At 47.0% G+C, this 24,860-nt stretch overlaps 1 protein-coding gene across 1 annotated transcript in view; it reads left to right on the top strand.

Moving 5' to 3' along the window:
- Nucleotides 1-24,860, top strand: part of TSNARE1 (t-SNARE domain containing 1) — a 378,827-nt gene that overhangs the window by 133,260 nt on the left and 220,707 nt on the right. Inside the window, exons 3-4 of the mRNA XM_081919019.1 lie at nucleotides 18,029-18,106; nucleotides 24,255-24,324. Coding sequence (XP_081775145.1) covers nucleotides 18,037-18,106; nucleotides 24,255-24,324 — 140 coding nt within the window. The 5' untranslated portion in view covers nucleotides 18,029-18,036. The remainder of the gene's footprint in view (nucleotides 1-18,028; nucleotides 18,107-24,254; nucleotides 24,325-24,860) is intronic.

The raw sequence follows: 24,860 nt of genomic DNA on the forward strand, positions 1-24,860 counted from the left end.
AACCTGAAGCGCTCTTTCTGGGTTAGCGGAGTCTGTAACCTGAAGCTTATGTAACCCGAGGTACCACTGTAAATGTGGCTTAATATTTTAATTCTTAGAACGTGTGCAACTTGCAACTTAATTCTGTTCTGTTTGTGAAATGAGTAGCATAGGTGAACCTCTTTGTCCCATTCACTTAAAAGACCAATGAGCTGTTTAAATTGAGCGGTTCTTTCCATCCATGGTAAGGTAAAGGCAAAGAGACCCCTGACCATTAAGTCCAGTCATGGCCGACTCTGGGGTTGCGCCGCTAATCTCGCTTTATTGGCCAAGGGAGTTGACGTACAGCTTCCGAGTCATGTGGCCAGCATGACTAAGCCGCTTCTGGCAAACCAGAGCAGCGCACGGAAACACTGTTTACCTTCCCGCCGGAGCGGTACCTATTTATCTATTTGCACTTTGACGTGCTTTCAAACTGCTAGGTTGCCAGGAGCAGGGACCGAGCAATGGGAGCTCACCCCGTCACGCGGATTCGAACCGCTGACCTTCTGATCAGCAAGTCCTATGTTCTGTAGTTTAACCCATAGCGCCACCCTATATCCATCCATGGTATTACTTGTTAAATGCACTGATTTCATTAGTATGTGGAATTATTTTGAGTGTATATCATATTATAAGATGTAATCTACTTAATAATAGAGCACTCCCCTCTTTGGGGATAAATTTTTATTAAAGCTTTTCCATAATACAATAATGGGGGGGGGGAATGACTCATCATCATCATTGTACAGGGAGAGAAAGAAAAGAAAATGCAGGATTCTGTCTCAAAAAAGGGTGGACCCTTGTATCTCTCACCTGGAACAGTGGCATAGCTATAGGGGTGCAGAAGGGGCAGATTACTGTGGGTGGCATTGGGCCAGCAGGGTGCCTGGGCCACCGTATCCCTCCTGATGAGCTCCAGCTGGGAGCAATATGGCGGTTCAGGCATGCAGCAAGACCCGTGCTGCCCCCGAAAGCAGCGCAGGACTGACGTATGCCAGCTGCGTCCCTGCGGGGTGCCCGGGACACAGTCGCTCCAGTGCATGCCCCATCCCCATGGCACAGTGCATGTGCCTGCCTAATGTGCTGGCAGGGCTTTCTACGCCACTGCCAGGCTTTGGGGAATGTGATCCCTCCTATGGTGGCAGCCGAGAAGTAGATAAACAAGGAGAGTTCTTACTAAGTCTTTTATTCAATATTCACAGTGAGAGAGACGTAAGAATGTCGTCTCTCTTAGATAATGGCATTGCTCTGAGTAAATTCCCACCCCCTCAGTCCCTCCTATTCTACATCATCCCTGCGCTGGCTGATCTGTGCTGTCTGCCTCTGAGATTTCTGTTCTACTACTGTCACGGTCCGGTCTATGGGCGATCAAAGTCCCAGTCAAAGTTGAGAGCCAGTGTGGTGTAGTGGTTAAGAGCGGTAGTCTTGTAATCTGGTGAACTGGGTTCACTTCCCCACTCCTCCACATGCAGCTGCTGGGTGATCTTGGGCCAGTCACACTTCTCTGAAGTCTCTCAGCCCCACTCACCTCACAGAGTGTTTGTTGTGGGGGAGGAAGGGAAAGGAGAATGTTGGCCACTTTGAGACTCCTTCTTGATAAAGCGGGATATCAAATCCAAACTCCTTTTCTTCTCTTCTTCAGCTGAGGATGTCGGGACCGGGGGCAAGATGGCGGGGTGGGAGCAGGAACGAGAGTCCAGAAGCCAGGGGTCCGAGGGTCAGGAAGCAGGGAGTCACAAAGTCAAGGGTCCGAGGGTCGAGAAGCAAGGAGTCAAGAAGTCGAGGTCCAAGTATCAGGAAGCCAGAAGCCAAATTCAGTGAGGCAGGAAACATGTTGCTGTGGCAAGGAGCCAAAGGGAAATGCTGACCTTATATCCCTTCCCGGCTCTTGCCACCAGGTGCAGTGAGTTACCAAGCGCCTCATCTGTACGGCCGTGCCTTGCCTCTCCAGAACAAACTTAAGAAGGCCCCAGTCCTGCAAAGCCCTACTGGTCACAGGGCCTGGCTCCTGCATGTACTCCTGACAACTACTCTCAATGCATGCCTGGTTCTGGGAAAGGGGGTCAGGAATGCTTTCCAAGGACACTGAGTTTGTCAGCTGTCTCTCCCCTGCTGCTTCTTCCTTCCTTTCCCCTCCCAATATTTCCCAGCTTCTCCTCTCTGCAGTCTCTGAACTATGACCTTCTGCAAACCGCTGTTCTAAATCTATACTGTCCTCTTCTCAGGAAGGTTCAGGGTGTGTGTGTGTGTGGTTCCCACCATTCCTCCTCAGTACAGTCCCTAACAGCCGCTGACCTGGGAGTTTTCCTTTTCCTTTTTGGTCCCAGTCTCTCACCCTGAGTATCTTGCTCTCCCACCACTGAGCTATGACCCTTATAATAATAATAATACCTTTATTGCCAATGTACAACCTGTGTACAGTGAAATTAACCAAGCCTCCCTCCCCCACACAAACACTCTGTGTGCTTCTCACACAACACACCAACCCCGAAAGTCAGTTGCACTATATTATTTTCCATTCAGCAGCCTAACAGCCCACGGATAGAAACTGTTTTTTAGCCTGTTGGTACAACTGATTATACTTCTATATCTCCTGCCCGGGGGTAGACAATTAAAGAGGTGCTGGCCAGGGTGTGAATCGTCCCTGAGAATTTTTCTCGCTCTCCTAAGGCGAGAAATGGAATTTGCTGCCAAGGAGTGTGGTGGAGTCTCCTTCTTTGGAGGTCTTTAATCAGAGGCTTGACAACCATATGTCAGGAGTTCTCTGGTGGTGTTTCCTGCTTGGCAGGGGGTTGGACTCGATGGCCCTTGTGGTCTCTTCCAACTCTAGGATTCTATAAGGCATCGATCCCTTGCGATGTCATCTAGCAGGCTTGGGACAGCCCATGAGATCATGTGCTGTGTTCACCACCCTGTGTAAAGACTTTCTGTCCATGGCTGTCAAGCCAACGTGCCACACTGTGATACAATATGAGAGGACACTTTCTATTGTGGAAGGTCATCAACTGTTGTTTAACGTTGTTCTTTCACAAGACCCTGAGGAAATGGAGTCTCTGTTGGGCCTTCCTAACCACCTGAGTTATATTGTTTTTCCAAATGAGGTCTTCACTAAGGTAAACTCCCAGGAGTTTATTCAGTAGAAGGCACTGCCCTGTTTTAAACATAAAATATAATTAATAATAATAATAATAATAATAATAATAATAATAATAATAATAATATTTATACCCCACTCTCCCCGGCCAGAGCCGGGCTCAGTGGGACTAACACCAATAAAATTTCAGTAAAAGCATAATAAGAAAAAAGGGGGGAATTAAAATACTGGTTAAAATGCAATTTAAAATGCAGCCTCATTTTAAAAGTCAAAACCATAAGGGGAGGGAAACATAATGGTCAGACTGAGTCCAAATCAAAGGCCAGGCGGAACAGCTCTGTCTTGCAGGCCCTGTGGAAAGATGTCAAGTCCTGCAGGGCCCTAGTCTCTTGTGACAGAGTGTTCTTTTGGACTTCTGCCTGTCCAGTGTGCTTCCCTCTGCCAAAAAAACACTGCTTTCTCTCAGTGCAATTTTCTGGGAAAAACTTCACCTGAGGCAGAAATAGCAGAGATGCAGCGGTCCCCGGCAACATGTTCCACCAAGTCGGGGCCAGTACTGAAAAGGCCCTGGCCCTAATTGAGACCAATCTAACCACCTTGTGACTTGGGACCTCCAAAGTGCTGTCATTTGTGGACCTTAAGGTCCTCCGCGGGGCATACCAGGAGAGGCGGTCCTGTAGGTACGAGGGTGCTGGGCCACATAGGGCTTTAAAGGGAAAACCAGCACCTTAAATCTGACCCTGTACTCCACCAAGAGCCAGTGCAGCTGGTAGAGCACTGGATGAATGTGATCCTGCGGCAAGGACCCCGTAAGGTGTCTTACTGTGGCATTCTGCACCCGCTGGAGTTTCTGGGTCAGCTTCAAGGGCAGCCCCGCATAGAGCGAGTTACAATAATCAAGCCTGGAGGTGACGTGACCATTGCATGGATCACTGTGGCCAGATCAGGGCGAGAAAGGTAAGGGACCAACTGCTTAATACAGCAGAGATGGAAAAATAAACATAAGAAGAGCCTGCAGGATCAGGCCAATGGCCCATCTAGTCCAGCATTCTGTTTTCATGATGGCCAACCAGATGCCTGCAGGGAAACATGCAAGCAGGATTTGAGCGCAAGAGCCTTGTCTCCTCCGGTGGTTTCCAGCAACTGCTATTCAGGAGCTTTCCTGCCTCCATCATGACTAGTAGTCATTCATTGCCTTATTCACCACAAATTTGTCCAGTGCTCCTTTAAAGCCATCCAGGTTGGTAGCCATCCCTGCCTCTTGTGGGAGCAAGTAATAATAATAATAATAATAATAATAATAATAATAATAATAATAATAATAATTTATTATTTGTACCCCGCCCATCTGGCTGGGTTTCCCCAGCCACTCTGGGCAGCTTCCAGCAAAGATGAAAGATACACCAAAATGTCACATATTAAAAACTTCCCTGAACAGGGCTGCCTTCAGATGTCTTCTGAATGTCAGGTAGATGTTTATCGCTTTGACATCTGGTGGGAGGGTGTTCCACAGGGCAGGAGCCACTACCGAGAAGGCCCTCTGCCTGGTTCCCTGTAACTTGGCCTCTCACAGTGAGGGAACCGCCAGAAGGCCCTCGGAGCTGGACCTCAGTGTCCGGGCAGAACGATGGGGGGAGGAGACGCTCCTTCAGATATACTGGACCATTTTCCTATTTATTTGATGCCAATAAATAAAACAAAGTGTGCAACTTTTCGTGGCAATGGCAACTTTATTTTCCAGCATGGATGCTTGACTCATTAATGGAAGGCCTTCCCCTTGGTGTGCCAGTGTGAGCTCTCCATTTCTGTTTTGACAACATTTTTTACCAACCAACAAAAGATGAGATCCCACACCTCCAGCTGGGATCCCAGAACTGTGTCTCTTCTTTCTCTGCGCGCTTCCCTTTTTGCATCCCACGCCTGACAGCCTATTTGCTGACACTCCGAGTATGCTCTGCTTTCCCAAAGATGCCTCTTCGCCTCTCGAGTGTTTACATTTCTTGCACCTCCTGGGAGCAGAACGCAAGGATATTTTTAGGTTGGCTTAATAGGGGAAACATGACATTAGAGACCCCCCGCCTCTGATCAAAAACCACCAGCTGTTGCTGCCCCAGCCCTGCAGAAGCTGCAATTGCAGTCACTTTGTAACAGTGCAATGCTAGGCATGTGTGCTCAGAAGTAAATCTGACTGTGGTCAGTTGTGCTTGTTCCCAGGCAAGCGTATTTAATATTGCAGCCTTAGATGATCTTAATTAGCTCACTCTATTCAAAGACTGTATGGAAGGTAAAATTAGGAGCAGTAATCTCTTCCTAGAATCATAGAGTTGGAAGAGACCACAAGGGCCATCGAGTCCAACCCCCTGCCAAGCAGGAAACACCATCAGAGCACTCCTGGCATATGGTTGTCAAGCCTCTGCTTAAAGACCTCCAAAGAAGGAGACTCCACCACACTCCTTGGCAGCAAATTCCACTGTCGAACAGCTCTTACTGTCAGGAAGTTCTTCCTAATGTTTAGGTGGAATCTTCTTTCTTGTAGTTTGGATCCATTGCTCCGTGTCCGCTTCTCTGGAGCAGCAGAAAACAACCTTTCTCTCTCCTCTATGTGACATCCTTTTATATATTTGAACATGGCTATCATATCACCCCTTAACCTCCTCTTCTCCAGGCTAAACATGCCTAGCTCCCTTAGCCGTTCCTCATAAGGCATCGTTTCCAGGCCTTTGACCATTTTGGTTGCCCTCCTCTGGACACGTTCCAGTTTGTCAGTGTCCTTCTTGAACTGTGGTGCCCAGAACTGGACACAGTACTCCAGGTGAGGTCTGACCAGAGCAGAATACAGTGGCACTATTACTTCCCTTGATCTAGATGCTATACTCCTATTGATGCAGCCCAGAATTGCATTGGCTTTTTTAGCTGCCGCGTCACACTGTTGGCTCATGTCAAGTTTGTGGTCAACCAAGACTCCTAGATCCTTTTCACGTGTACTGCTCTCAAGCCAGGTGTCACCCATCTTGTATTTGTGCCTCTCATTTTTTTTGCCCAAGTGCAATACTTTACATTTCTCCCTGTTATAATTCATCTTGTTTGTTTTGGCCCAGTTCTCTAATCTGTCAAGGTCGTTTTGAAGTGTGATCCTGTCCTCTGGGGTGTTAGCCACCCCTCCCAGTTTGGTGTCATCTGCAAATTTGATCAGGATGCCCTTGAGTCCATCATCCAAGTCGTTGATAAAGATGTTGAATAAGACCGGGCCCAAGACAGAACCCTGTGGCACCCCACTAGTCACTCTTCTCCAGGATGAAGAGGAACCATTGATGAGCACCCTTTGGGTTCGGTCAGTCAGCCAGTTACAAATCCACTGAGTGGTAGCATAGTCAAGACCACATTTTACCAGCTTCTTTACAAGAATATGATGGGGCACCTTGTCAAATGCCTTGCTGAAATCAAGGTAGGCTACATCCACTTCATTCCCTTCATCTACCAGGGTTGTAATTCTGTCAAAAAACGAGATCAGGTTAGTCTGACATGACTTATTTTTCAGAAATCCATGCTGACTATTGGTGATCACAGCATTCCTTTCTAGGTGCTCACAGACTGTTTGCTTAATGATCTGCTCCAGAATCTTCCCTGTTACTGAGGTCAGACTGACTGGGCAGTAATTATTTGGGTCCTCTCTTTTCCCCTTTTCGAAAATAGGGACAACATTTGCCCTCCTCCAGTCTGCCGGGACTTCGCCTGTTCTCCAGGAATTCTCAAAGATGACTGCCAGTGGTTCTGAGATCACATCTGCCAGTTCTTTTAATACTCTTGGATGCAGTTCATCTGGCCCTGGAGACTTGAATACATCTAAACTAGCCAAGTATTCTTGTACTATCTCCTTAGTTATTCTGGGCTGTGTTTCCTCTGCTGAATCATTTGCTCCAAATTCTTCAGGTCGGGCATTGTTTTCTTTATCGGAGAAGACTGAGGCAAGTCTTCAGTCCCCCCTTGGGGGGGGGGAATGGGAAGGAAAGTAAGGCAGTAAAGATGGGTATCTTGTTAGCATAACCATCCAGGTTGCAAAGAGCTAGTATAGGTTCATTCTTTCCTGGAAACAAACAAAACCAAGCCTTATGAGGAGTGGTTGAAGGAGCTGGGTATAAAACATGCAAACTGCGATGGGAGCTGAACTATCCTATCTCCTCTCAGTCTCCTCTTTTCCAGCCTAAAGTTCAGTTTGCATGTTTTAAAACCTATCATTGTGAACATTCATTAGCCTTTAAGTATGCTTTTCATCCAACATAGATATTCATGTATACATTGTGGTCTATTATACAGATCTTTGCATGCATTTCCCATGAATATAATGCATTTATGTTTATTAGCATAACCTTGGGCCATTCTCTGACTTTTAGCCTAACCTACCTCATAGGGGTTATTGCAAGGACAAAATGGGAATAAGGAGTAGGAGTGGAAGTTTATAATCCACCTTGAAGTGCCTTGTACTAAAGAGGTTTAGTTTTTTGTGGTCTCCTGCACTACACAGCTGGTCTTAGCCCAAAGATGCAAATAAGAGGCCCAAGATAGCATCCTCAATATCTTCATTGCTTAAACAAGGCTATAGCCACTCACAGTTCTTATCTTCCTCATTGATCCAGATTGGTGCCTCAGTCTGGTTCTGGAGTCCCTCCAACTTCACGTCAGCGAGGATAATCTCCTGAACGATGTATATCACTCCCTGAGATACACCGAGATTGGCTCAATATTACTGCCAGCCTTTCAATGCAATATGTTAGACCCTCTAGATAGAACTGTCAAGATTACACTCCCCGATACTGTTGTGCCTTTTTAAAAGCATTTATAATTCAGAAAGCTGGAAAGTAATACCCAACCGCATGGGCGATTTGCTCTGGAATCCATCTCCCGCTTCGATGTCTAAAAACGTGTCTCTCTTCGGTCGACGGAGATGATTTCTCCGCCGTATCACCTCTGTTCATCGTGAGCATGTTGTCAGGATAAGAAATGCTTGCCTGTTCTGTTGCTGCTAATACTGGTGATTATTAAAGACAGTGATAAAGGTGGCTAAATGCAACTGCAATGTGTCTCCTTTGTGGTGGTGGAGAGAATACCTTTTCGGACAGATGAGTTCATCAGGACTTATCTAAATGAGAAGTGAGGCTATTCCTTCACTTGCATTTTCTCCAACAATGCCACACTGACTAGTCTCATGCAAGTAATTTATTTTATGGTCTTCACTGCATCAGTTTTTTTTAGTCCAGTATTTTTTGGCAGTTCCCTCACTGCGAGAAGCCAAGTTACAGGGAACCAGGCAGAGGGCCTTCTCAGTGGTGGCACCCGCCCTGTGGAACACACTCCCACCAGATGTCAACGAGAACAACAACTACCAAACTTTTAGAAGACATCTGAAGGCAGCGCTGTTTAGGGAAGCTTTTAATGTTTGATGCATTACAATATTTTAATATTTGGTTGGAAGCCACCCAGCGTGGCTGGGGAAGCCCAGCCAGATGGGCAGGGTATAAATAATAAATTATTATTATATTATTATTTAAGCCTATAAAATGCCAACCTCATTCGCACAACTCAGTCAGGGTTGGACAACCTGCAGTCCTCTAGTTGCTGTTGGACTCCACAATGTCCATCAGCCCCAGCCAGCATCAGCAGTGGTCAGTGATGATGTGAGCTCTCCTTCAACTTCTTTAGGAATTCCCACAAATGATTTGACTAAGCAGGGTTTTCCAAATCTGCCAGGTGTACCACAGCTTTTAGGCCAGTGGTGGGAACCTGTGGTCCTGCAGATGTTTTTAGCTACAACTCCCATCAATCCCAACCAGCATGGTCAATGGTCAGGGATGATGCGAGGTGGAGTTTAGCAACCTCTGAAGGGTCACCCATTCCCCATTTTGTTATTGCTATCTTCTTCTTCTTCTTCTTTGGCGATCACTCATAGCCGAGTAAGATTGTCTTCCATAAACACAGTTTTAACAATGAGTCCGTAAGTGACTCTGGAGGTTAATTCTGGATCCACACGTCCTTCCACAGTGGGGACATTTGTTTCCGGGTGGTAGTTGATCACGGTGATAGTTTGCCAAGCATGTCTTCCTCTTGGTATGTTTCTCCCTTGCGTCCTGAGTTCGAGTGTCTTCAATTCTGCCCTCCATGCCCCTGAGGGAGGTGTCTGCATTCTTGGGGAAGCCTTCGGTTTGCAGAACAACAACAAATAATATTTAGGGGGGAAACAAACAACAGCAAAAGGGGCACAAAACAAAACACACAGTTTCAATGAGGACTGAACATGTTTCATTCATCTGGTCTCCAAGTTTGGATGCTCTACTTCGGCTGTGCTCACAGTAACACCCACAGAGAAACTATTAAACACAGAACAGTTATTTCTCACAAGTTTTGTGAGCAAATGGGCATTTTCCACGAGGCTGGTTTTATTCCATTAAATAACGAATTGTCTTTAAACTCTCTCTTAATCCTCCCCTGGCCTAAACGACTTAAATCACTTTGTCATTTTAAAACCCCCGCTAACGGAGATTTTGGTAATAAGGCACACTTTTTCCTGCAAAAGCCTTTCCATTTAATATTTTTTCCTCTCTCTCTTCATTGATTAAAAAGCAGGCGGATGCTTAATTTATAAAAGCAGCCGACTGAAACCGAAATGCCTGGCTTTTACCAAAATTAGAAAGCAGTTACCGCACACAGCTTGGCGATGAACAAGGTTTGCTCTGTGCTTTTTTTCTAATGGAACATCAGATAGAGACAAATACAGATGTCTTTGTGTTTGTCTCTTTCTCTGTGTGTGCATGCCCTCAGAGTATTTTACAAATAACTTTCCTATGAGGAACTGTTGCACCTTTGGGGGCTTTCGGAGAAAAGGTGAATAAACGGTGACATGATGGAGGTGAACACGCAAGGAAGCTGAACATTGGAAGAACTGGGACAAATACAGTGGTACCTCAGGTTACAGACGCTTCAGGTTACAGACGCTTCAGGTTACAGACTCTGCTAACCCAGAAATAGTACCTCTGGTTAAGAACTTTGCTTCAGGATGAGAACAGAAATCTCGCAGTGGCAGCGGAAGGCCCCATTAGCTAAAGTGGTGCTTCAGGTTAAGAACAGTTTCAGGTTAAGAATGGACCTCCAGAATGAATTAACTTCTTAACCCAAGGTACCACTGTAAAAGAAAGTACTTGTTCACACAAAGAATATCTCCCCACAGGAGGCAGTGATGACCTGCAATTTGGATGGCTTAAAAAGATGACTGAACAAAGTAATGAAGGACAAAGCTATCAACAGCTACTAGCAGAGGCAAAGGTAAAGGACACAGGTGGCGATGTGGTCTAAAATACGGAGCCTCTTAGGCTTGCTGATCGGAAGTTCGGCGGTTCGAATCTGCATGACGGGGTGAGCTCCCGTTGCTCTGCCCCAACTCCTGCTAACTTAGCAGTTTGAAAGCACACCAGTGCAAGTAGATAAATAGGTACCACTGCGATGGGAAAGTAAACGGCATTTCCATGCTCTCTGGTTTCTGTCACAGTATTCCGTTGCACCAGAAGCGGTTTTGTCCTGCTGGCCACACGACCCAGAAAGTTGTCTGTGGACAAATGCTGGCTCCCTCGGCCTGAAAGCGAGATGAGCATCACAACCCCATAGTCACCTTTGGCTGGACTTAACCATCCAGAGCTCACCCTGTCATGGGGATTTGAACTGCCAACCTTCTCATCATCAAACCCAAGAGGCTCAGTGGTTTAGACCACAGTGCCACCTGCGTCCAGCTCACTTATGAATACAAGGAACTGGGAACCATAGGAGAGGAGAGTGCCATTAGTAGTAGTAGTAGTAGTAGTAATAATAATAATAATAATAATAATAATTATACCCCACCCATCTGGCTGGGCTTCCCCAGCCACTCTGGGCAGCTTCCAACAAAATACAGTAGTGCCCCGCAAGACGAATGCCTCGCAAGACGAAAAACCCGCAAGACGAAAGGGTTTTTCGGTTTTTGCGACGCTTCGCTAGACGATTTTCCCTATGGGCTTGCATCGCAAGACGAAAGCCCATAGGGAAATCTCGGGGACCTTTTTTTAAATGCTGGCGGTGGGGAGCAAAGCCTTTCCCCCCCCCCCTCCGGACTTCAGAAGAGGTCCAGGAAGGCCGGCGGGGGCGAAAGGCTTTGCTCCCCACCGCCAGCATTTTAAAAGCGGTCCGGGATAGCAGGGAAGCGCTTCCCGCTATCCCGGACGGCTTTTGAAGGCAGGCAGGGGGGGGCAAAGACTTTTGCCCCCCGCCCGCCTTGGGAAGAGGTCCTGGACCTCTTCCGAAGGCGGGCGGGGGGCAAAAGTCTTTGCTCCCCCCTGCCTGCCTTTCCGGGAGAGCGGGAAGGTGCCTTTTCCGCTCTCCCGGAAAGGCAGGCAGGGGGGAGCAAAGACTTTTGCCCCCCGCCCGCCTTCGGAAGAGGTCCAGGACCTCTTCCCAAGGCGGGCGGGGGGCAAAAGTCTTTGCCCCCCCTGCCTGCCTAACCGGGGGCTTTTAAATCGCCCCGGGACTGTCCGGGGCGATTTAAAAGCCCCCGGACGGCTTTTGAAGCCTCCCCCCGCCGCCCGGCATCGGGGCAGGAACGCCTCCCCCCGCCGCCCGGCTTCGGGGCATCGTCCCGATGCCGGGCGGCGGGGCGAGAAAGCCTCCCCCCGCCGCCCGGCATCGGAACGATGTCCCGAAGCCCGGCGGCGGGGCGGGAAAGCCTCCCCCCGCCGCCCGGCATCGGAACGATGTCCCGAAGCTGGGCGGCGGGGCGGCAAAGGTGCCTTTTCCGCTCTCCCGGAAAGGCAGGCAGGGGGGAGCAAAGACTTTTGCCCCCCGCCCGCCTTCGGAAGAGGTCCAGGACCTCTTCCCAAGGCGGGCGGGGGGCAAAAGTCTTTGCCCCCCCTGCCTGCCTAACCGGGGGCTTTTAAATCGCCCCGGGACTGTCCGGGGCGATTTAAAAGCCCCCGGACGGCTTTTGAAGCCTCCCCCCGCCGCCCGGCATCGGGGCAGGAACGCCTCCCCCCGCCGCCCGGCTTCGGGGCATCGTCCCGATGCCGGGCGGCGGGGCGAGAAAGCCTCCCCCCGCCGCCCGGCATCGGAACGATGTCCCGAAGCCCGGCGGCGGGGCGGGAAAGCCTCCCCCCGCCGCCCGGCATCGGAACGATGTCCCGAAGCTGGGCGGCGGGGCGGCAAAGCCTCCCCCCGCCGCCCGGCTTCGGGGCATCGTCCCGATGCCGGCGGCGGGGCAGGAACGCCTCCCCCCGCCGCCCGGCATCGGAACGATGTCCCGAAGCCCGGCGGCGGGGCGGGAAAGCCTGGGCGCGCTGGCAACTCTCCGCAAGGAGCGCTCCCGCTGCTTGTGGAGAGGTCCGCGAAGCCTGTCCTGGACCTCTTCTGAAGGCAGGCAGGGGGCAAAAGTCTTTGTCCCCCCTGCCTGCCTTCCCAGGGGCTTTTAAATCGCCCCGGACAGCGGAGAAGTCCTCCGCTGTCCCGGGCGATTTTAAAATGCCGCCCGCCAGAAGAGGTCGGGGTAGGGGGTTTCCATAGGAACGCATTAATTGATTTTCAATGCATTCCTATGGAAAACCGTGCATCGCAAGACGAAAAACTCGCAAGACGAAGAGACTTGCGGAACGAATTAATTTCGTCTTGCGAGGCACCACTGTATTAAAATACAGTAATGCATCAAACATTAAAAGCTTCCCTAAACAGGGCTGCCTTCAGATGTCTTCTAAAAGTTGTAGTTGTTGTTCTCTTGGACATATGGTGGGAGGGCGTTCCACAGGGTGGGTGACACTATTGAGAAGGCCCTCTGTCTGCTTCCCTGTAACTTGACTTCTCGCATTAAGGAAACCGCCAGAAGGCCCTCTGCGCTGGACCTCAGTGTCCTGGCAGAACTATGGGGGTGGAGATGCTCCTTCAGATATACTGGACCAAGGCCATTTAGGGCTTTAAAGGTCAGCACCAAGATTGCATTCAGGTCCTGCCTGTGGGCTTTTTGAAGGCATATTGTTGGCTGCTGTGAGAACAGGATGTTGGAGGAATTGGGCCAATGGCCAGAATCAACAGGCTCTTCTTGTGTTCTTTCATCCTTGTATATGCCAGAGGTCCCTCACCGCTGTCTTAGGGGAATAGTTCATTCATCTCCCTCCTAAGGATAAAAAAGTACCATCTTCCTTTGTCCTGGTTCTCTCTTGACTCCCAACATTTCCATACTGTTTCATTGACTCTGGATGGTTTGATAAAAGAGGACCGTCATGCCAATGGTGGTGGCATATAAAATATATACACCATCAATTTATTTATTTTTACATCAGTGTCCTTCTAAAACCTGAAACATGAGCAGAATGTGAATGGGTTTGTGAGGCTGGGTGACAGTTGCTTTGTTCTTCCTGTTCAACCGCTTATTAACGATGGTGCTAAATAAGGAAACAAAAGAGAATGAAAACAAGTTAATTAAAAAAAATGCTAGGCACGGTTTGATTAAAGCTTGATTACAAGGTGGAAAAAATGTATTTATATTTCCGCCGCTTTTGCAATCATAAATCACTGGTGCCTCGAGTTGCGATCTGAAAGGTGAGACTAGTTCTGGAAATTCCTCCTTCAGGTCAAAAAGTTCTCTGAAAGGGTGAAAAGAAAAGAAGTTTGATCACGGGTGGTATGAAGAAAGAGGAAAGTTTTCCAAACTAATGAGAGAGAGAGAGAGAGAGAGAGAGAGAGAGAGAGAGAGAGAGAGAATTTCCCATAAGAGGTATCTGATTGGCTAACAGGAACAGGAACACAAAGCTGTGATAGGTTTGTCCTTGGCTTGATCCATTGAAGTTCTTCTTATGTCTGTGCCCTAGAGCAGTGTTCCCCAACCTTGGGCCTCCAGCTGTTTTTGGACTACAACTCCCATCATCCCTCGCTAACAAGACCAGTGGTCAAGGATGATGGGAACCGTAGTTCAAAAACAGCTGGAGGCCCAAGGTTGGGGAACACTGCCCTAGAGTATGTCTGGAGCTGGAATAAGAGCTTTTGTCCTTAACCCATTACCAAGCAGCAAGGCAGCAAGTCAAGTCCAAAGTTCAAAGACCAGGGGTCAATCCACACAAGCAAAGTTTGAAATCCAAACTCCGTGGTTCACAGGTCAGGAAACAGTCAATCCAAGTAGTCCATGTCTGATGTCCAGCAGTCAGGATACAGTGCAGAGTCAAACCCAAAACACAGTCCCATGGAGGTCCAGAAGCATCCAAGCTAAGGTCCTCCAACATGGGCAGTTGAACAAACACAGCAGCTCAGTTCTGCTTCCCTTCTGTATGTTGCATGCTGCTTGCAGCTTCTGGGTTTGATGAGGCAGGTGACCCTCAACTGTCCTGAGCCTACTGCAGCTGAGGAATCGCACACCTTGTCCCAGAGCTAGTGAGCTCCACCTGGCCAGCTAGGGGGCTGGGCTGTGGGCCCTTGGCTTCCTCTACCTCCTGGAGCGCCCCTGCCTCTGGTCCCTACACCTCAGAGCCTGCCATGTTCATGGAGACAGGGGCCCCTCTTGTTCTGGTGATGGGTCTTGCTGCTCTGGTTCCTGTGCATTGACCCCCTCCCCTTCCCATGACATTAGGCTGGACACTCGTGTGCAGATCCTGTTTTGCTAATAAAGAGTTAACTCCAGCTTGCTCTGCGTGAGTTGCTGCTGGCTCGCCCCTGTCATTGTCCATGGAGTTTTCTTGGCAGGGATACTGGAGTGGCTTGCCGGTTCCTGCTCCAGGTGGATCACGTTTGGTCAAAACTCTCCACTATGACCTGTCCATCTTGGGTGGCCCTGCACGGCATAGCTCAGAGCTTCTCTGAGTTATTCAAGCCCCTTCGCCACGGCAAGGCAGTCCATGAAGGGGAAGTGATCCATGAAGGGGATCCTGATGTTGGGAAAGATTGAGGGCACAAGAAGAAGGGGACGACAGAGGACAAGATGGTTGGACAGTGTTCTCGAAGCTACAAACATGAGTCTGACCAAATTGCGGGAGGCAGTGGAAGACAGGAGTGCCTGGAGTGCTCTGGTCCATGGGGTCACGGAGAGTTGGACACGACTAAACGACTAAACAACAATAACACCCCTGTCAACCTGCCGGGTCATCCAGCGCAGAACCTGTCCCAGAATCCCCTGCAAAAGTGCAGGTGAGCATCTCCACTCCCCAGTTGGGGTGAAAATACGTGGCGATAGAAAGTTTTGGGAGCCACTGCTGCAGAAGGCTTTGGTAATAGCTAAAGCTGGTTTAGGATAAAGGTCGGGAAGGAATAACATTTGCCCAAACTACAAGAAGATATGAAAAGCATTGAAATCTGACAAGGCATTGAGGTGTCTGTTCCTCCCCGGCAGTCGCTCACGTTAATGGCTGCTTTATCCAGCACCTGTCATGATGAAGGATTCTTTAGCTGCTTCCGAGGCTCTGCTTATGCCGAAATAATTTCCCTCTCTGTCAAAATGCTTCCTTTAGGGACTGAGGGTTGCCACTTATCCCAACCCCCCTTCCCCAGCAAATCTCATGTGCCTTTCACAGACGGCATGATGGGCCAAAATTCAACAGACAGGTTTTCCTCGCCACTTCAATCTCCGCGCTGGGAGCAGCTGCTCCCTTTCTCCTTTTTTCTTTTTTTCCTGCTAGTCACACCGCGATAGAAAACACCTCTTGTTGAGCAAGTGGGCAGCCATTTTTGTTGAGGGCAGAGGCGAAGTAGTGCTGAGGGGATATTGAAATGTCCTGGCACACTCGCTCAATGCCTCACGCTTTCAGACTGAGAGAAACTGGGCTGCGAAGAGTCTCCTGGGACGCACAACTTGAAGTAAGGACACAACAACAATACAATACATCTGCTGGATATGAACCAAGTGTCCGTCACACCTGAAACCTTGCTGTCCACAACCCATTTGTGGAAAGCAGACAAGCAGAAAAATGAGGGCAATAATAGCTGTTCTTCACAGTTAGTCCTCTTTGCCCCATGTCCGGTGGAAACATTCCTGTCTGAACAACCCTGGAAAGTTGCTGTCACTCGGTGTAGTCAGTACAGTGGTACCTCAGGTTACAAACACCTCGGGTTACAAACACTTCAGGTTACAGACTCCACTAACCCAGAAGTAGTACCTCGGGTTAAGAACTTTACCTCAGGATGAGAAAAGAAATTGCACGCTGGTGGTGCAACGGTAGCAGGAGACGCCATTAGCTAAAGTGGTACCTCAGGTTAAGAACGGTTTCAGGTTAAGAACAGACCTCCAAATTAAGCCCATAACCAGAGGTACCACTGTACTGAACTAGACTAACCAGTGATCTGACTTGGTTGAAGGCAGCTTCATATATCCCAACCTGCAGTTTTTACAAAGATATCATGTCTTGTAAACTCCGCCAGACTGAACAGGGGTGGCAACCTATGGTTTGGAGCCACACATAACTCCTCACCCATATCCTCACTCTATTGATATCCCATTTTTCTACCAAGGAGCTCAAAGTGGCACCAGTGGTTTCCCCCGCTCTCCATATTATCCTCAGAACAACCCTGTGAGGTAGGTTAGGCTGAGAGTTGGTGACAAACCTGAAGTCACCGAGTGAGGCACAAGAATGCTATTTTAATATTTTGCATTTTAATATTTTGTTGGACGCCACCCAGAGTGGATGGGGAAACCCAGCCAGACGGGCGGGGTATAAATAATAAATTATTATTATTAAGAATAAGGTCAGAAACATGACCCAGAAGCCAGGACAGGTCAGGACGGATAAATGGGCTGTTTGGGAGCGTGGGCACAGGTGCTGAAACATAGTGGCACCATGCCCACCTCCACCTTCCGTTCTGTGGCTTCACCTACACGCAAAACCCAGGAAACTCCTGGCCCAGGCAACTGACCCAGACAGCAGCCAAGTCACCAACCCAAGTGGTGGTTGAAGCAAAGAAGACGTCTCCCTAGTTCTTTCTCAAAGCATTGTGGGAATATCTTCCGAACAGAGGATAGAGTTGTATTTCTACCAAGGAAATGGGAGGGAGAGAGAGAATATAATATTTTAGCACTGCATTTTATGAAGTCTAACTCGTTTAATTTTTATTGGACACCGTGTTTTTGTGTTAGCTGTGTCCCCTCCCTCCCTTCCCCCCGCCCCTCTTTACATTTACAACCTTGGCGCGCATCCGTGCTGCCGGATCGTTGCTACGCCTGGCGACCGGGACGTGTTCTCTGCAAATTGCTTCTTTTCAGTCCAAAGCCCGGGTGTTTGTTTGTGACTGCTTCATTCCTCTAGAAGAGGAGATGTGTATGTGTGTTTGTGCGGGGGGGGGGGGAGAGATCGAGAGCGGAGGCTTCACTGCATCCATCCTAAACTGCAGACTTCCCCAGCTCAGATAACAGGCTCCCTCTGCCTCCTCTCCACTTCCACTCCCCTAGAATAATTAAGTTGTTATTGAACTGCAGGGCAGGATCTGGGAGAGGGCATTGAATGCCAGAGATTGTAAACCTGATTCCGTCCTGTTTTAACAGATCAGTTTCTTCACCTAAATAACTCGGAATGAACTTTCCAGCTAAGATGGGCTTTTCCTGTGCTTCGTGATGTGCCTGAAAAGCACCCGGCCAGCTAAATTCAGGTGGTGGAGATTCAGATCTTGCAAGCGGACCATACTTGTTTAAACATTCAGCCCAGGCCTACCCCAGAACAATAAAAGTAATATGAATTAAGGGGCAGAGGTCACTTACAAGGGAAAGTTTGTGGGGAAGTCACAAAGCCTGTTTGCTTTTCCTCCTGAGTACCTGTTTGCAGTGGCTTAGCGTCTCCTATGTCGTGCTCATATTTGAGACACTCTGGAGCATTATAAATCGAGACCAGATCAACAGCTGCAGCTTGATGTATTAACTGTCTCGCCTCTTCTTCTTTCTAGCCACACAGATGGATCCCAATGAACTACAGGATCTTTTCCAGGATACATCGGCCAGCGTCTTCCGAATTAATGCCAATGGTGCGTATTTCAGACACGCCAGTCTATTGGGTGCAATTTGTATTACAATGTTCAGAAACTCCTTTTTGAAGAAGAGGAGGCTGTTTTATAGAATGGTACATGCATAGGATGTCATGAACATGAACATGAAATTTATTACAGTCAGAGACCAGCTTGTGAAACACAAATGGAACTACAATCCCAATAGCAAAACAAACATTTAAAACAATATACAACAATGGATTTTAAGTTTAAAAGTGTGATAGGCATATAAACACATAAAAACTTTAAGATAGACTACCTTAGAGAAATGACCCAATGTACAGGCACACATAGGATCTCAGTTTGCAAAAATAGCCCTCTGTAGGCTGTGTTAAAGCAGTGTTGTACTTTCTGGTGCGCTTCCTTGTTTTCCAGTTGTCTCTCTTGTTTTTCGGGGCTTTCCAAAGGGTGTGACAGTGCAGCAGCTAGGAAGGTGAGAAAAGGGGATGTGCAGATATCCTGTGTGTGTGTCTCCTTTTCACTCTCCTCCCAAATGCATGTTTAAAGGTAAAGGTAAAGGGACCCCTAACCATTAGGTCAGTCATGACTGACTCTGGGGTTTCGGCGCTCACTCGCTTTATTGGCCGAGGGAGCTGGCGTACAGCTTCCGGGTCATGTGGCCAGCATGACCAAGAGCACAGAAATGCCATTTACCTTCCCGCCTGAGCGGTACCTATTATTTTACTTGCACTTGGACATGCTTTCAAACTTCTAGGTTGGCAGGAGCAGGGACCGAACAATGGGAGCTCACCCCATCGCGGGATTCGAACCGCCGACCTTCTGATCAGCAAGTCCTAGGCTCTGTGGTTTAACCCACAGCGCCACCCGTGTCCCTTCTAAATGCATGTTTAACTAGGGTTAAAAACACTTAGTGAACACCCCAAGAAGCTGAGTCTTGGAAGATTCAGGACAGAGAAGTGAAAAGACTTCTAGATACAGTGCATTTTGACCAAACTGCGGGAGGCAGTGGAAGACAGGAGTGCCTGGCGTGCTCTGGTCCACGGGGTCATGAAGAGTCAGACACGACTAAATGACTAAACAACAGCATACAGTGCATAGATAAACTAGGGAACTTGTTTCTGCAGGAGTCAGGGAGGGGCAGAAAGCTTTAGAGGAGGCAGTGGCATAGCTAGCTGCTCTGGCCCCCCGAGTGGCGGGGGCAGGATGACCCACCTACGGGGGCGGGGTAATTTGCTGATGGGAGCGGGGTGATCCACCGATGGGGCAGTGTGATCTGCCCACAGGGGTGCTGCATGGGGGTGCTGTGGTGAACCGCCCAGTGGGGTGGGGTGGTGAGCTGCCCACAGAGTCCACCTGGCGGACGCAAGCTCCACACTGCCATTTTGGGCAGTGCGAGGCCCTGAGCCACCGTGTCACTCCCAGGAAAGATGCATGGCTTGGGCGCACTGCAGGCCAGGCCCTGCGGTAAGTGCCGCCCCCCGCAGTGTGTCACTTTTTCACCCCTCTCAAAGATGACACCCAGGGTGGGCCTCACCCCCCTTCCTACGCCCCTGAGAAGAGGATTGGACAACTTCATGGAGGAGAGGGCCAGCACCGTCCATTAAGAGTTTGGGTGTAATCTGCGACACCTTCCTTTCCATGGAGGCGCAGATTGCAGCTATAACAAAGGCGGCATTTTTCCATCTCTGCCAAGCTGAGCAGTTGGCTCCTTACCTCTCTCACCCTGACCTAGCCACTGTGATCCACACGATGGTCACCTCCAGACTGGAGTATTGTAAGTCGCTCTACGTGGGGCTGCCCTTGAGACTGACCCAGAAACTCCAGCGGGTGCAGAATGCCACAGCGATACTCCTTACTGGGTCCTCGCTGCGAGATCACATTCACCCGGTGCTATACCAGCTGCCCTGGCTCCTGGTGGAGTACAGGATGAGATTCAAGGTGCTGGTTTCAACCTTTAAAGCCCTATACGGCCTAGCACACTCGTACCTATGGGACCGCCTCTCCTGGTATGTCCCACGGAGGACCTTACGGTCTTCAAACAAAAACATCTTGGAAACCCCAGGCCACAGGGAGGTTAGGCTGGCCCCAACCGGAGCCAGGGCTCTTTCGGCCGTGGCCCCGATCTGGTGGAACGCTCTGTCACAAGAGACCAGGCCCCTGCGGGACTTGACATCTTTCCACAGGACCTGCAAGACAGAGCTTTTCCACCAGGCTTTTGGCCAAGGCACATTCTGACCCCCTCCTTTGGTAATCCTCACAGAACTCTAGCCCAATGATTGCCATTAATTTGACTTTGAACTGATTTTAAAATGAATTGATTTTAGAATGCTGTGTTACTTTTATTGTTGTTAGCCGCTCTGAGCCCGGATTTGGCTGGGGAGGGCGGGATATAAATAAAATATTATTGTTGTTGTTGTTGTTGTTGTTATTGTTGTTGTTGTTGTTATTATTATTATTATTATTATTATTATTATTGGCTACTAGCCTTGATGTCTAGGCTCTGCCTCCACACTAAAAGACTGCAACACTTCTGAAAAGCACATGTCAGGGAACTGCCATTGGTTCAGGGGGAAGAGAGGAAAAGCCGAATGGAATATATATATATATATATATATATATATATATATATATATATATATATATATATATATATATATGTAGGTTTTGGTGTCCTCGGGTGTCTTCCCGTGTAAAAGTTGGGGTGTCTAGGCGACGTTTCGACGAGGTCTCACTCGTCATCTTCAGGCTGGTGCTTTCGGCTTCTTGTTACTGGAACAGAGCAGGATCTCAGTGTTTGAGTTCCTATAAATACTGTTGAGGGGGTGTGGTGTATAGCCTCCAATGTTCTGGGCAGAGAGGAAGTTCCCAGGCTAGTGTGCCTTTTCTTCTTTTGTCTAGGCTATACACCACACCCCCTCAACAGTATTTATAGGAACTCAAACACTGAGATCCTGCTCTGTTCCAGTAACAAGAAGCCGAAAGCACCAGCCTGAAGATGACGAGTGAGACCTCGTCGAAACGTCGCCTAGACACCCCAACTTTTACACGGGAAGACACCCGAGGACACCAAAACCTACATTCCTGTACCCGTGAAAATCTACGAAAGCATATATATATATATATATATATATATATATATATATATATATGATATTTATTAAAGTTTTACAAAAAGAAAGAAGTTACAGAAGAAAAAAGAAGAAAAAAGAAAAATAAAAAAGTACAAAATACAGAGAAAAAATACAAAATACAAAAAAAATAGAAAACAGTTAAAAACAAATCAATCTTTTCATATCTTATATTTCATTTACTTGTTTCCCTGACCTCCTCACACCTCCCTTTTTTGTATTCCAGTTCACATGGTTAATTCAGCAAATCCTTTCCCTCTTTGTTTTTATCTTAATTCTATATCTTAACATATTATAGCTTTATATTTTCATCTGTTATCAATCCGTTTTTACATATTCTTTTTAACCTTGTTGCTAAAACCGCTTCATTTCAATCCGACATCATTTTAACATTCATTAATTTTACAATGTTTCTGCAAATAGTCTTTAAATTTCTTCCAATCTTCTTCCACCAACTCTTCTCCCTGGTCCCGGATTCTACCAGTCATTTCCGCCAGTTCCATATAGACCATAACTTTCATCTGCCATTCTTCCAGGGTGGGTAGATCTTGTGTCTTCCAATACTTTGTGATGAGTATTCTTGCTGCTGTTGTAGCGTACATAAAGAAAGTTCTATCCTTCTTTGGCACCAATTGGCCGACCATGCCCAGGAGAAAGGCCTCTGGTTTCTTCAGGAAGGTATATTTAAATACCTTTTTCATTTCATTATAGATCATCTCCCAGAAAGCCTTAATCCTTGGGCACGTCCACCAAAGGTGAAAGAATGTACCTTCATTTTCTTTACATTTCCAACACTTATTATCGGGCAAATGATATATTTTTGCAAGCTTGACTGGTGTCATGTACCACCTGTATATCATTTTCATTAAATTCTCTCAGGGCATTACATGCCGTAAATTTCTTACCTGTGGTCCATAACTGTTCCCAGTCAGCCATCATTATGTTATGTCCAACATCTTGTGCCCATTTAATCATAGCAGATTTCACCGTTTCATCCTGAGTGTTCCATTTCAACAACAAGTTATACATTCTTGACAATTTCTTAATTTTGGTATCTAACAGTTCTGTTTCCAATTTTGACTTTTCAACCTGGAAGCCAATTTTTTTGTCCAAATTATATGCCTCCATTATTTGGTAATAATGGAGCCAGTCTCACACTCTATTTTTTAGCCCATTTCCCAGCTGTGTCTGGAAAAATCCGGACGTATGGCAGCCCTAGTTCTTATGTATCTTGTCCTAAAACTGTTGAAAAATGGATGAGAAATAGAAGTAAGCAGTAGATGGGAAGTCAGCTATATAGGAAAAAGTCATTTTTATGTTAAATGTATTGTGAGTAATATTTAATGTATTAGTGGTGGTGTTTTTTATTTTTATTTTCTTCTTCTTTAGTTGTTAGGAGGTGATGGATATTTGTGTATCTTCATATTTTCTTTTTGTATGGGTATATTCAAATGTATATCATTTTCAGAAAAGCCGAATGGATTATAGAGAGCCTCCAAGGATCATGGGAAGCAGCTCCTCTTCAATGGAGGAGAGTAACCACACATTCAGTGGTGAGGAGTTGCAGGGCTCGGAGGAGGCGATGCGGTGCCAGGACTCCTTGCCTGAGCAAAGTGGGGAGGAGAGGGGTTCTCCGTTACCCACGCCCTCCTTGCGCAGTAAGCATCCGCGCAGAGAGGGGAGGCACAGACTGGGCGTCAAGAAACTACTCTGCTGGGGAAGGTTTAAGGACCGCCCACTCATGGATTCTTCCAGTGAATGAGCCAGCCATGGGAGAGTGGCGCTCTGGACAGATAAAGTTTATTTTGGCAGCAAAGTCAAGGCTTCACAGCCAAGCAGGGAGACATTTGACTGCTTGCTCTCGAGCAACCCCTTGGAAACATAACAGCACAAGAGGGCTAGGGGACTCATGTGCTGAGATCCTGCTTGTAGGTTTCCCACAGACTTCAACCTGGCCACTGTGAGAATAGGATGTTCAGCTTGAGGGACCAATGGCTCTTCTTCTACTTCCTTAATTTACCCACAACAAACTTTGGTTTCTATCCGAATGGAGTTTGTCCTGAATTGCTGAGCTCCCCACAAAGCTTCGAGACATATTGAGATCAAGTGCGATTTCTTCTTATTGTTTATTTCTGAGGTAGCATATGAACCATACAGTGTAGAAGAAGAAGAAGAAGAAAGTTTTCTTCAGAATAAAGTAATTTATGTTGACACTATGTGTGGCTCATCCAATTCACTACTCCAGATTTATTGAGAATGATTTTTCATCTCCCTTTCTCAATCTCTGTTGCCTCCCTTGTCAGTTAGGAATGATTTCATATTCTTCTCGTTGCAATTTCACCTCAGTGAAAACTCAAAGCAAGGTGTTGGGTTTACATGTTCTCCATCCCAAAGTATAGGGATTTTGCTTCCATTATAATGAAAAAAACTACCAAATTCACACTTCTCTAACTAGTAGGCAAACCGAAACACAACAATTCTTCAGTATTTACAAGTCTCCAAATTTGCAGTTCAGTTCTCCAACCACACTGTGTGTACATAAATGAATACGATGGGGAGAATTGTGCCTAAAAATGCAGATATTAGAGATGATAACATCCACATTACCACATTATATACCACATAACCACATTATATTAGGGCAATTTCCTGCAAAAAAAGTTTTTTTGTTTTTTTTTTAAATGCTTGTATGCAGAAATGTGTTCATTAGCAGAAATGCCGATAAATCTTAATGGGGATTTACCTTTTAAAAACAAAAACAAAAAACCCAGTTTTGGCAGAACTGAATGTTAAGTTTAGGGGAGGAGGGAGAGAAATTACATTGACAGATTTGTTGCTTCTTCCTTAAGTAGTATCTGATCAGTCTGGCAAAGATCAAAATTTCTTCTCACACATCCCAGGAATAATCCTGTTCTTCCTCTTTGGTTCAATGTGAGAATGACACCCATAAAGATGGATTGGTGTTTTTTTGTCCCAGGGTGCTGTCCTATAAGATGATGAGGTTAATAATGAATTAAAACAAAATCTTCTTTTGACAGTGACTTCTCTGGAAAGGAGTCTTAAGTCCCTGGGGACGCCAAACGACACGCCAGAACTCCGAGATGGACTGTGAGTCTCTTTCCATGTGACTTGTCTTTCATGTGATTTGCCCTTCCTTTGTTCATAAGATCTTCTTGTTTTCCTCTTATTGCCTATGTTGGTTTCTTTTTTAAAATAATAATAATAATATTTTTTAATTAATTTTTAATTATTAATACTCCAATTGATACAATACCAAATCTTTCCACATCGTAATCCAAATAATAAAACCAATTATACATTCCAAATTATATAATTTCAGGAGACTTCCCATGTTCTGACTGGCCAGGATATTTTTATTTATTTATTTCTTGTTCCTGCTTTTCTCTCTCTTATTTATTCCTGATCTTAATCCTTTATCTTATCTTGATAGTCACTGGTATGCAACTTTCTATCCTGTTTAACAGATCTATATGTAAATTAACATGCCAATACCAATACCAAGTTTTATTGCGGCAAAAGCCAGTGACATTAAGCACCACAAGATCAAACAAAAAGAAATCAACAACAATATCAGAAAAAAAATTACACAAGGGAACTTTGCAGTGTGCCATTCAACAGAAGAG

This window comes from Podarcis melisellensis (genome assembly GCF_964234715.1).
Source record: "Podarcis melisellensis genome assembly, chromosome: 7".
NCBI lineage: Eukaryota > Metazoa > Chordata > Lepidosauria > Squamata > Lacertidae > Podarcis > Podarcis melisellensis.